The 13,063-nt window shown below is 40.8% G+C and overlaps 1 protein-coding gene across 1 annotated transcript in view; it reads left to right on the top strand.

Moving 5' to 3' along the window:
* The window catches only part of VAV1 (vav guanine nucleotide exchange factor 1), a 125,815-nt gene that overhangs the window by 94,441 nt on the left and 18,311 nt on the right, over positions 1-13,063 (top strand). Inside the window, exons 13-20 of the mRNA XM_040336985.1 lie at positions 1,406-1,491; positions 2,856-2,988; positions 3,703-3,812; positions 6,615-6,716; positions 6,799-6,890; positions 9,114-9,139; positions 9,529-9,562; positions 11,724-11,860. Of these exons, the coding sequence (XP_040192919.1) occupies positions 1,406-1,491; positions 2,856-2,988; positions 3,703-3,812; positions 6,615-6,716; positions 6,799-6,890; positions 9,114-9,139; positions 9,529-9,562; positions 11,724-11,860 (720 nt within the window). The remainder of the gene's footprint in view (positions 1-1,405; positions 1,492-2,855; positions 2,989-3,702; positions 3,813-6,614; positions 6,717-6,798; positions 6,891-9,113; positions 9,140-9,528; positions 9,563-11,723; positions 11,861-13,063) is intronic.

Raw genomic sequence — 13,063 nt, 5'->3', positions numbered from 1 at the left:
TCCTTTTGAAAATATATGTCTTGGAACTTCCCCTCAAAAACATTTAATTTCAATATTGCACTCTTTATTGTACGCAAGTTTTGATTTAAAAACAGATACCGCAAATCTAAAATGGGAAGAGGAATTAAACATATCACTTTCAACAGATCAATGGGAAACTATCTTCCGTAGGTTACATAAAGGCTCTATGAACGTATTGACACAAGAAAACGGCTATAAATTGTATTCGAGATGGTACAGGACACCTCATGTTATTAATAAATATAACCCAAATGTATCAGCATTATGCTGGCGTTGCAAATCTGCTCCCGGAACATTTATCCATTTATGGTGGGAATGTAATGACATTAAACCTTTTTGGGAAAAAATCCATGAACTGATTTATGAGATCACTACATACGCTCCAGATTATACTGCCCAACAATTCTTATTGCATCATTCATCCTTACCCAACTATGTATACAAGAATTCAATAATCCTTCACCTCATAAATGCTGCGAGACTCTGCATCCCCGCTAAGTGGTTACAACCTTCTCCCCCCTCTATTTCTGATTGGCTATTAAAGGTGCAACACATTGCGAATATGGAAAACCTAATCCATCAATCCTCTGATTCTTCCATAAATTTCCACAGCAAATGGGCATGTTGGTCGCATTTTTCAGAATCCAATAAATTCAAAACTTTACTGAACAACTAGTTCTGAAAAGAATTAGTTCATTCGACTTTTCTTAATGTTTTCAAATTACAAAAAAAAAAAAAAAAAAAAAAAAAAGGGAATTTGGATAGAGGAAACCATTCTTATTCACTTATTCACTTATACTCTTGTTTTTATCTGTGAACGCCATTCACACCCACCCCTTGTCTTCGTACCCCCATGTGTCTCTTTCCTTTCATGTCTAATCAATTAATTTCCATGATTTTATCATACTTATAATTAACCATTATTCTAACATTGGTTGATTGTTTTGTTGTTCTGTTTTGTTTTATAATGTATCCTTTTGTATTAATACGACTTTACTGGATGCAATGTTGTAATATGTTTATATCTTTTGAAAAATCCAATAAAAATACTTTCAAAAAAAAAAATAAGGATATCTGAGCAAAGTGAAATGTGCCAAACACGCCTGGAAATGTACATTCTTGAATGAAAGTTGGCTATTCCTATAGAAGATTTAAACACGAAAAAATTATGAAACTTAATAATATAACATAAATATATTGCCTGGAGTTTCCTAGTTAATTCAATTTAAAACAGTGATGGTTTTGTTAAATTTTATTTAATCAGTGAGATGAGAATCTGATGAAACAGTAGGGTTAGAAAGAATCAAGGTCAGATGCCCTCACTATTGTCTCTGTCATGGGAAGATGGTCAGCATTTTGACCCAATGTAATTTTGGTTCTTTAGACAGAATCTCTGGCACTATATGGAAGACCAAAGACAGATGGTGAATTGAAGATTATTACTTCAGAAAAAAAGTCAAAGCTGGACAGGTAAACGCATATTTCTCCATTCACGATCGATCCATGATGGAGAAACTTGGCTACAGTTTTCAGTAAAGAGAAGGGTGAGGTGAAGTACCAAGATAAAAAATAATGAATGAAATTAAGCCAGCTAGTTTTATAAAAGCTGTTAAAAAGAGGTTGAGTTCCTATGTATTATGTGGACTTTACATCACATGACCCCAGGTAACTACTGTATTTATTGGCGTATAAGTCTCACTTTTTTACCCTGAGCATACATAGTAAACTGTGCCTGCGTGTTATACGCAGGGGGCTGTGGAAAGTTTTATTTCCTGAAACTTCCCTCTTGAAGTTAGGGTGCGTGTTACACGCCGATAAATATGGTAGTTGGTAACTGACAAACATACTTACTGTAAATAAAATAAATCACAGTGTGTCTGGGTTTTGACAATCCTCTGAGTTTGATTAGCTAACAGGTTCATCTTGGAAGAAACACTGCATTTTTAAAAGAGAAGTATGGTATTTTTTTTTTTTTTTAAAACTCATGCTTACCTAAGTGGATGCAGCATTGGTCCGTCTCTGGCTCTAACACTGAGAACTGAGCGATCAACTGAGCGATCAAACACCGCTGATCGCTTAGTTCTCAACCCCGTGACCAGAGAGCTGATGACTGTCAGTCACCGGCTCTGTGCTCTGTCCCCCCCACGCTCACTGGGCCAGCACTGTGACTCTGTCCCCCCCCCTGAGCCTGGGCCAGCACTGTGACGTCAGCAACAGCAAACAGCAGGCTAAAGCCTGCTGTCTGCTGGAAATGAGTCACAGGAGTGCAAAACAAACTGTACTCTTGTGATTCACAGAAGAAGCACAGACAAATGAGCTTTGGCTGTACTTCTCCGTTTAAAGCATCAGATGGCCTTTGCTGAACCAGAATATTTTCCATAAAACTGTGCTGTTTGTCCATTAGACTGGAGAAAGGGCTGCATCAGGAGTCTGCTGTCAATAGCAATCAATCAGATGCTTCTTCTCCTTTTCTACCTTCCATTGGAAAATTACAACTCAAATCTGATGTTGCTGTTCACAAAACAGAGAATTTTTTTAGATACAGTTCCCTTAAGTGCAGTTCATATTCAAGAGAATCCATTTTTTTAATGAGTCTTTAAAATATTATTGTTATTCATATTTCAAAGATGCATTGATTATATTCAAATATACTGCAAAGTAAAAGCTGTAATGTAGCTCACAGCTACTTGCATTTTACTGCCTCCTTTTACCTGTGCAGAATCATGTTAATCTTTGTCTATTGGTTTATCAAAACACAATATTCTACATGAGTGTATTTAATCAAATAGCCAAGTACACTGTTACTTATTCTGATCTTTTTCTGTACTTCACAGGTATGCCTTTCTTTTGGATCGGGCACTGTTAATATGCAAGAGGAAAGGAGATACATATGACCTGAAGGAATTTATAAAGCTTCAGAATTATGAAATCCGTGATGACCCCTCTGGAGACAGAGACAATAAAAAGGTAGACCATCATGAACTATATCTTCTTTATTACTTAATAGTCAAGAGGAGGGGTTCTAAAGAAATATCGTTTCTCAATCTCTCTCACTTACAAAAGATTTTGAAATTTGAATTTCTCCAGAATTGTATTCAGTGGCCAAGTTTCAATGGGTAGCCAATTCCAGTTAATTAACTGAAGGGGGCCCAGTAGAAAAGGGGGTAGTAGAGTAACAAGCTTGTATTTTTTATATGAAATACTGTAAAAGGCTTGCTATAATATCTCTGGAAGGTTAGGAAAATACATCAGATAGAGCAGGGGTGCCCAACCAGTGGCCTGCGGAGCCCTCTGATGTGGCCCACGACCTCCTGCTCTGGGATGGCTGATATAGGCATGTCTGTTCTGCAGGGGTTGTTGGGCTGCTTTCAAACTGATCGGCAGGTGCACCGCCTACCTATCAAATCCGCCTGGGTGGACTGAATAGAAGGGCCCATAGAGTGGAGTGGACTATGTCTGTGTCTGCTCTGGATATGCAGAGTGGACACAGACCTGTCATCCGCCTGCTCCACTCATTGTGGCCCGCGCCCGGTACCAAGTCACTTAAGTGGCCGGCCCCTCGCTCTTCAAAAGGTTGGGCAGCCCTGAGATAGAGGAATGTCACAGAACCAACAGCATACTGAAAATAGAAGTCTGTGATTCAATAAAACAAAGCTCATCTTACATAAAATTCTTTTTCAGTGGGCTCACATGTTCTATCTGATTGATGCCCGAGCCTGCTTAGGATATGAACTATATTTCAAGACAAGAGATTTAAAGAAGAAGTGGATGGAGCAATTTGAAATGGCTGTGTAAGTGTGTGACAACAACGCATCTTTTTGTATAGAAAAGTGCATGGATTGCACTGTATTATCCCACCCAAAAGTGGTATCCTATGAATAGTTGAAGCCTGGTGAAATGCCCCACCCCCTGGCAGTGGCGTCACTAGGGTTGGTGTCACCTGGTGCGGTAAAATATGGTGTCACCCCCCCCCCCCAATAAAAAAATTCAAATATTTTTTACCCTACTGTTTGCTCTCTGTTCTCCTTTCTTCCCCTTTTCTCTCTCTCTCCCTATCCATCTTTCTTGTGCGTTCTATCCCTTCTTCTTTCTCTCCATTTTTTGTCCCCTCCCCCCACCTCTCTTTCTGCAGAACTGGAATTCACATCTCAGGAGCCTATACATTACACAGCACCCTGCATCACTGCACCCCTTTTACATTACACAGCCGCCTGCACCTCTGCACCCCTTTACATCACATAGCCCCCTGCACCTCTGGACCCTTTTACACTACACAGCCCTCTGCACCCCTTTACATTACACAGCACCCTGCACCTCTGGACCCTTTTACATTAGACAGCCACCTGCACCTCTGGACCCCTTTACATTACACAGCACCCTGCATCACTGCACCCCTTTTACATTACACAGCACCCTGCATCACTGGACCCCTTTACATTACACAGCACCCTGCATCACTGCACCCCTTTACATTACACAGCCGCCTGCACCTCTGCACCCCTTTACATCACATAGCCCCCTGCACCTCTGGACCCTTTTACACTACACAGCCCTCTGGACCCCTTTACATTACACAGCACCCTGCATCACTGGCCCCCTTTACATCTCATAGCCCCCTGCACCTCTGGACCCTTTTACATTACACAACACCCTGCATCACTGCACCCCTTTTACATTACACAGCACCCTGCATCACTGGACCCCTTTACATTACACAGCACCCTGCATCACTGCACCCCTTTTACATTACACAGCCACCTGCACCTCTGGTCATGTCAGCTAAAAAAAAAAAAAAAAATATATATATTTTTTTTTTTTAAATCGGGATGGTGTCACCCCTCTAGTGGGTGTCACCCGGTGCGGCCCGCACCCCCCGCACCCCCCTAGCAACGCCACTGCCCCCTGGTCTGGAATACCCCAGCACTGAGAATTCCATGCCATATTCATTGACTTTGTTCTATTTCACCTGGGAGTTCCAACCTTTGCATGTTTCAGTGCCCTTGTGACATTGTGCATATTTTTTAAGAAAAAAATCCATCAAAAAAAGGTTGAACCCATCATATGGGTATCAGCAAGTGTGCAGACCCAAGATATCTCACCAGGTACTTAAGACAGGCACATCCTCCTATCTGAGAAAACCCCTCCTGAAGACTTCTCCAATGTATGACATCATTTGTCTTGGACTGGAAATGTAAAATTCAAATTAAAACAAGTAAATATGATATACTTTCATATCTATTTACTATTGCTAACAACATGAGGATTAAAAATATCCGATGTTGATTGAGAAAGTGAAGTTCTGCTTTATTGTCTAATAATCACGGAAACCTAATAAATCGAAAATGAATTGGGAAATCTAGCGCAAGGTAGAAATATGGTTGCTGTGTACAGCATCTAGACACATTGGGCCAGATTCACAGTGAGAGTACGCCGGCGTATCTACTGATCTACTTTCAAATTACCCGCGTCGTATCTTTAGTTTGAATCCTCAAACCAAGATACGACGGCATCTGGGTTCGATCCGACAGGCGTATGGCTTTGTACGCCTTCGGATCGTAGATGCAATACTTCGGCGTCCGCTGGGTGGAGTTTGCGTCGTTTTCCGCGTCAAGTATGCAAATGAGCTTTTTCCGACGATCCACGAACGTACGCGCGGCCGTCACATTCTCTTACGTCGTCTCTAGTCGGCTTTTTCCGGCGTATAGTTAAAGCTGCTATTTTGCGGCGTATTGATAGACTAGCCATGTTAAGTATGGTCGTCGTTCCCGCATCGAAATTTGATTTATTTTTTATTTTTTGCGTAAGTCGTCCGTGAATAGGGATGGACGTAAGTCACGTCTAAGTTCAAAAAATGACGTCGTTGCGACGTCATTTCACGCAAAGCATGTCGGGAAATTTAGAAACGGAGCATGCGCAGTTCAATCGGCGCGGGGACGCGCTTCATTTAAATGAATCACGCCCCCTAATCGCCGATTTGAATTCCGCCGCCAGAAATACACTACGCCGCCGTAATTTACGGCGCAAAATCTTCCTGGATTTGACTTAAAGCCAGGTAAGATACGGCGGCGTAGCGTATCTCTGATACGCTGCGCCGATCCATTTCTATGTGGATCTGGCCCATTTTATCTTTATTCTTGACAAAGCAAAAACTTGGTTCACACACAATGGGGTGGATTTACTAAAGGAAAATAGACTGTACACTTTGCAAGTGCAGTTACACATATTTTCCCCAGAGCTTAGTAAATGTGGTACAGCTTCACTTTGTAAAGAATACATAATCGGGGACAAGGAAAATAAAAAAATGAATTTTTACTTGCACATGATTTCCTTTAGTAAACAGTATATTTGCCTTTAAAACTTGCCTGGATGCTAATGTGAGAAGCATTCATCGTTGCCAATGAAAGCCTGGTAAGAGCCACTAAAAAAGATAATTGGTTGCGCTGAATCTTTCTTACTTATTTTCCTCTGGCCTACACTGGAAATGTAAAAAATAAACTGTCTGACTTTGAGACTGAGCTTTCAAATAGCTCCGCAGTGGTTTGTTTCTTATGAATCAATAAATGTGAGTATTTCTAGCATTTCTTTTCTTACAGATCCAACGTTCACCCAGACCATGCTCATGCAAATGGACATGATTTTCAAATGTATTCATTTGAAAGCACAGCTACGTGCAAGGCCTGTCAAATGCTATTAAGGTAAGAGAAGAGGGCATATGTGATAGAGTACTTACTGCTTCATTGTCAACTAGTCTTACATGTTCTTCTTTGGTACCTACAGGGGCATATTCTTCCAGGGATATAGATGTTCCACGTGCAGAGCTCCTGCACACAAGGAATGCTTGGGCCGAGTGTCATGCTGCGGGAAGCAAGGTGAGGGCCAAGTTGTGATAGATACATTTTTATACATTAAATGAGATACCAAAGATTGGAAGGGTTATGGAGATTCCCAGCAAATGATATGCACAATATCATTAGTGCAGTCAGTCAATCTATTTAATTGTTAAACTGGCTCACCCAGGCAGCAGGATTCACGTTCAGCCCTTATTACCTTGTTACTAATATTAATTGCCTTCCTATCAGTGGTACAACACATAGGCTGTAAGAATAATACTAAATGTTACTTTACCACACAGGAGAGACACCTTAGGCTTAATTTCTACATTGCCAATATAGGTCCTGGCCTATTGCAGAAAACAGCTACCATTATTATTACTATTCTTGTACAGGATATACAGAGCCATCAGGTTGCGTAGCACTTTACAATATAAAGGGATACAGTAAAGTTACAATACAATAAAAGAGGGCCCTGCTCTTAGGAGCTTACAATTTAATAGGGAAGGGCAAGTGGTAGAAAATGTAATGTCTGTGAGGGATGAGCTAATGGAACAAATAAAGTTCAATTGTTAGGTGGAGACAGGATAGGCTTGCCTGAAGACAAAAGAGATTTTAGGGATCAGATAAAAGTGGCCAGAGTAGGAGATAGCCTGGGAGATTAAGATAAAGAGTTCCAAAGGATGGGAGAGGCTCTGGAAAAGTCCTGGAGACAAGCATGGGAGGAGGAGACAAGGGAGCTCGAGAGCAGGAGGTCTTGGAAGGAGCAGAGAGGTGATATTGGGTAATATTTTCAGACAAAATTGATGATATAGCTTGTGGTTGTAAATGACTTTGTATATTGTTGTATTTTGAATTTAATTTGATGGGCAATCTGAAGCCAGTGGAGATATTGACAGAGAGGGGTTGGTAAGTCTGGCAGCAGCATTCATTTTAGACTGAATAAGGGATAGCCTGTGTAATGAGATGCCTATGATAAGGGAGTTGCAATAGTCATGGTGAGAGATAACAAGGGAATACATGAGTAGCTTTGGGGTTTAATTAGTTAAAAAGGGGTACATTTTAGAGATGTTGCAGAGGTGAAATCTACAAGCTATTGACAGTGATTGGATTTGGGGCTAAAAGCACAGGTCAAAGTCCAGATGGGGTAAGAGTTTGTCCTACTTTTACGTACTCAGTCCAGGTGTACTTATGTAAAAAGTAAGATAACCATCTATTTTAATCTTTGTGCCCTCAACTTTTTGTAGCTATGAGGTAGAAAGGCAGCAGAAGACAGCGGACTTAAAATTGAGTGCAGTATAAATTCAGCCCTCATGTCATTTCAAATAAATTACAATGTTAGATTACTGAACTGCTTTACAGTCCCCAATTGATCCCCAGGGTCCAAACATGCTTACTGCTGCCCGCCTCTAGTGACTTTCTAATATACCTGAACTTGCACAGGCATGTTTCCTCCTTGAACCCAACACATGCAATCAGCCTTAAATGATTTCTGCACCATGACTAATGCCGCGTACACACGATCATTTTTCGGCATGAAAAAAAACGACGTTTTTCTGCATGTAGAAAAAACAACGTTTTTCCAACTTCATCATTAAAACGACGTTACCCACACACCATCGTTTTAAAAAAATGCTCTAGCAAAGCGCAGTGATGTACAACACGTACAACGGCACTATAAAGGGGAAGTTCCATTCGGATGGCGCCACCCTTGGGGCTGCTTTTAGCTGATTTTGTGTTAGTAAAAGACGATTCGCACTTTTCTGTCTGTTACAGCGTGATGAATGTGCTTACTCCATTATAATTGGTAGTTTTACCAGAACGAGCGCTCCCATCTCATAACTTGCTTCTGAGCATGCGTGGGTTATTAACGTCGTTTTAGCCCACACATGATCATTTTTTACAACCTGAAAAACTTGTTTAAAACGTTGTTAAAAAATGCAGCATGTTCGAAAAAAATAATTGTCGTTTTTCAGAACCCGAAAAATTATGTGAAGCCCACACGATCATTTTAAATGACATTTTTTTAAAGCAAAGTTTTTTTCATGCCGAAAAATGATCGTGTGTATTACATCCACTCAGAAAGCAAAGCATAGCTTGTTATGGGTTCCAGACTCCCTACAGTCTTGCTATTTAAATCCAAGTCTGTGAAGGCACTGCCCATAATAATGTTCTCACAAATTCACTTTAACAGTATTATTGTAATTATTTTTATTACAGAATTAAGGTTTTAAAATAACTTATTTCATTTTTTTTTTGCAGACAGTGGTCCATCGTCTACTAAAAAGGTACACAATAGCGCTTATATGACAAATAGTACATGGTGTGATGACATAGAGGCTGTGTGTAAGAGGTTACAGTAAATAAAGGCAGAATACAAAATAAAAATAAGTTGCGGAAAAGCATTATAAGAAATGTAAATGTGAATGTAACAGCATAAGTGAAGTAGTAGAGTGGATATAAGATTGTTACAAAAAATAATCGTAAAATAAATTATCTGAATGTCATATTTGATGGAATGTTTTTTTCAAAGTTACCAGTAATAAATAGGAACTTAAAAGGAGTTTGTAAGCAGTTGGAGAAAATCAAGTAATATATTTGGTGATTAGTGAAATGATGACGTGTTGAGTAAAAGGCACCAGTAATAACATAAATTTGGAATTTGCATGAAAAACAGGGCCGTGGACCACCAAGTAAAAGAACAGACTCCGGTAAGTTATTTTAAAAAAAGAAACATAACACATATATAGTTTGTCATTGCATCTGCCTAAGTAGTACACTTTGATTGCAACCAAAATGTATAATAATGATCCGTTTAGTTTAGAATTTTTTTTTTTATTGCGTAGTCATTTTATGACTTACTTTACACTTACTAGCATGTTTCACAATAGTAGTGTCCTAAGAAAATACCTTAATGCCCATATAGTGAATTATTGTCAATAAAAGATGCTTTATGCCTTCTCTGCTGTTAATTGACCTGTGTATTTGTTGCCACTAACAATGAACTTCTCTTATTGTCTCTCTTTGTTTTCTCCTTTTATTTTTCTCCCTGAAGTCTGTTAAATGTAAAGTTGAAGTGTTTTTTGTATACAGTATCTGTTAAATACAAAAAAAATACCTGTTGATTTTACCAGATATCTTGTGAGCTGATAACTGCTCTCTGCCTGAGCACAAGGTGGGGTAATGGAGATGAAACAGTGTGGTCCGGTTGGATGGTACAGGCGCATTTTCCAGCCCTGCGCCGGCAGCCTGTAAAAGTCTATGAGGGGCGGATAGTGCACGGAGTGCTACTAATGCTTATGGCAGTATGCACTCAGGGACAAATGCCCAGAATGCAAGCAGTCTGTGTTCTGAGCATTTGTCCCTGGGCGCATAATGCCTTAAAATCTAGTACCTTCCACCCACACCTAAACACTGGAGCCTCATGCACTGGGGGCTAAACACCCAGTGTGCATGGGTCCTTAAGAAGTTAAATAGTTGGATCACACCTTAATTCAATATGGACAGTTTTGGTCCATGTGTAAACTGCTTTGAAATCCTTTACTGCAATAACTATGATAATATATGTGATAATACCCTGTTGTTTATTTGCACTTATGAGAACAATAACTGCAATGCAATTTATATATAAAAATGCTTGAAAATAAATAAAAACTGGATAGTTACAGCATTATTTAACGGAATTTTCACTGACGGATCAGTTGAAGGGTTAGTCTACCTTTCAGAAAAAATAATAATACCATACAGCAGGGGCGGACTGACAACTCATGGGGCCCCCGGGCAATAGAAGATTATGGGCCCCCTGGGCTTACAGATGGCCACCACGCCAGGAGGCAGTGCAGAGGCGGGGCAGCTAAAATCTCAGGATTTTCACATCAAAAGCATGTCGGTTTCGAACATATCAGGGACAGATGTAAAAAAAACATAGATTTTTACATACTGTCCCTGGTTTTACTGAGCCTGGCAACCCTAAAGGGGCCCCCTAGTGGCATGGGGCCCTCGGGCAGTGCCCGAGTGACTCAATGGTCAGTCCGCCCCTGCCATACAGCCTCCCATACCCCCCCCCCCCATGATTTCTCAGTGTACTTACCTCCATGGGTGATGAGCTCTTAGTGCCCAAGCAGCCAGGACACCAGTCTTGGGATTTTAAATCATCTTGAAGTATTTCATATAGAACACTGCTATATTGTTTTTTGGGAGAAAAAATAAATAAACAGTTTTTTCCCACTGGCCAGACCAAAAGGGGAGCCTGTCAAGCCTCGTACACTAGCATGGTTTTCTCGGCAAGACAACTGCTGGCAGAGCTTTCTTGCCGAGTAAACCGTGCGTGTGTACAAGGCTTTGAGGTTTCTCGTCAAGAAAACTGCCCAGAATCTCGACGAGAAAAATAGAGAACCCGCTCTCTATTTCTCTTCATGAGATTCTCGGCAGTGTTTTCCTGCCGGGAAACCCGAGCGTGTGTATATTTACCTCTCCATGGAAACCCGTGCATGCTCGAAATGACTTTGACGGCAACGGCATAGAATATGATGAGCGCATGCTCGTCGTAGTCGATGACGTCACCGCGTTCGTGCCATTCAAAAAAAAGGCGGTTACTTTGAATGGCCCGTGTGTACACTCGGCCGGCAAAAGAATCTTGCCAAGAATCCATCAGGAAAAACTAATTAGTTTTTTCCTGACGAGGTTCTGGGCCGTGTACAGGGCTTCAGAGCTTCTGGCCCATAATTCTAATGGAAAGGCAGATCACTTATTGCCCATAATTTTTTTTTATATGTTCTTTGCTATAGCCAGCTTTATTAGTGTTGTTTTGGCTGCTCACAGATAAACTAAACCTGATTCCCCAATACATTAGAGTCTGTCTGTCAATTGCAGGTCTTACAAAGATGGAAACATGTCAAGAATACTTTGGAATTCCTCCGCCGCCTATTGCATTTGGTCCACCGCTGAAAATGCAAAAAGGGGATGTCATAGAACTGACAAAAGCAGAAGCTGAACAGAACTGGTGGGAGGTGCGTCTTCTGATTTCAGATGCAGTGTGCATTTTTGTGTTGTGTCATCTCATTTTGGAGTATCATTTTTGTTGACTGAGTCACATATTTATCGATAAAAATCAAGTATTTTCTAAGTAGTGTGGTGCTACGCACGATGGATCCTCTGTTCCATGTCACGACTCTATAACCCACTCGAGCCCCGCCATCACACCTTGTTATAGGTTACTCACACCTCTGTAGAATAGGTGTTAATATTCTACTGTTTTATGATGGTACACAGAAAAATAGACCACAACTTGAGCATTAAAGGGGTTTTAAAGGTTTGTGTTTTTTCACCTTAATGCATCCTATGCGTTAAGGCCACTCTGTGCAAAACTAACTGCACAGTGGAGGCAAGTATGGTATGTTTGTTATTTAAAAAAAAAAATGAAACCTTTACACAACCCCTTTAATGAAAAACAAATAAGCAGGACAACAGAATACGTTGGATGAACTGACGGGCAGGTTACCCTCACTTTCTGCCATTAACTTACGCCTCAATAAGGCTAAGCCTCATTACATTAATCCACACAGCATCCAGAAAAATAGCATCAACCATGAAAGCATGAATGGCATAAAAGTAACCTCACTGAATTTCTTAGCAATAGATGCTCATACATTGCTCCTGAGTGCACTCAATAGCAGTTGGGTGTATGTGCGAAGGGGTACCCCTGGAGGTGACTGTAAAGTACCTTGCACCTAATTGACAATGTTGGCAGGTTTTCGTTGGGGCCCTTCTGTCGTAGCTGATGTAGCTGTCTCTTGAAGACTGTACACAAAGGATGGCTGATAGGCTGTGAATTAAGGGGCAACATCAGTGCGCATTAACTGTGGGAAACAAGGGGTTAAGCTCGATGGTTCTGCTCACAGCTCCCAGTATGCAACAGATCAGGTCCAATACACTTAGTGATCAGTTGTCCCAGAAGTCTCAGTTCGCACAACCGGCCCCTCATGGTCAGATCCTTGTGAATCAGGTCCTCTCTAAAGTGGTGGTACATAGCATAAGGCAGCCATTAGTCTCCATTCACTTGTATTGTGTAGTACCCCTTTAAAGACTACATATCCCATGATTCACCACCACACAGCAAAGCCTCTCTCTGATGCCCTCATAGGCTTAATCTCTCCTACTCTCTGGCACAATTCCACTGCCACAAGGAGGAAGGATTTCACACACAGCCCACT

Source organism: Rana temporaria, chromosome 2, assembly GCF_905171775.1.
Source record: "Rana temporaria chromosome 2, aRanTem1.1, whole genome shotgun sequence".
In the NCBI taxonomy this organism is placed as follows: domain Eukaryota; kingdom Metazoa; phylum Chordata; class Amphibia; order Anura; family Ranidae; genus Rana; species Rana temporaria.
Note: the sequence above shows the minus strand (reverse complement) of the source record. Positions and strands in the feature narration are given on the sequence as shown.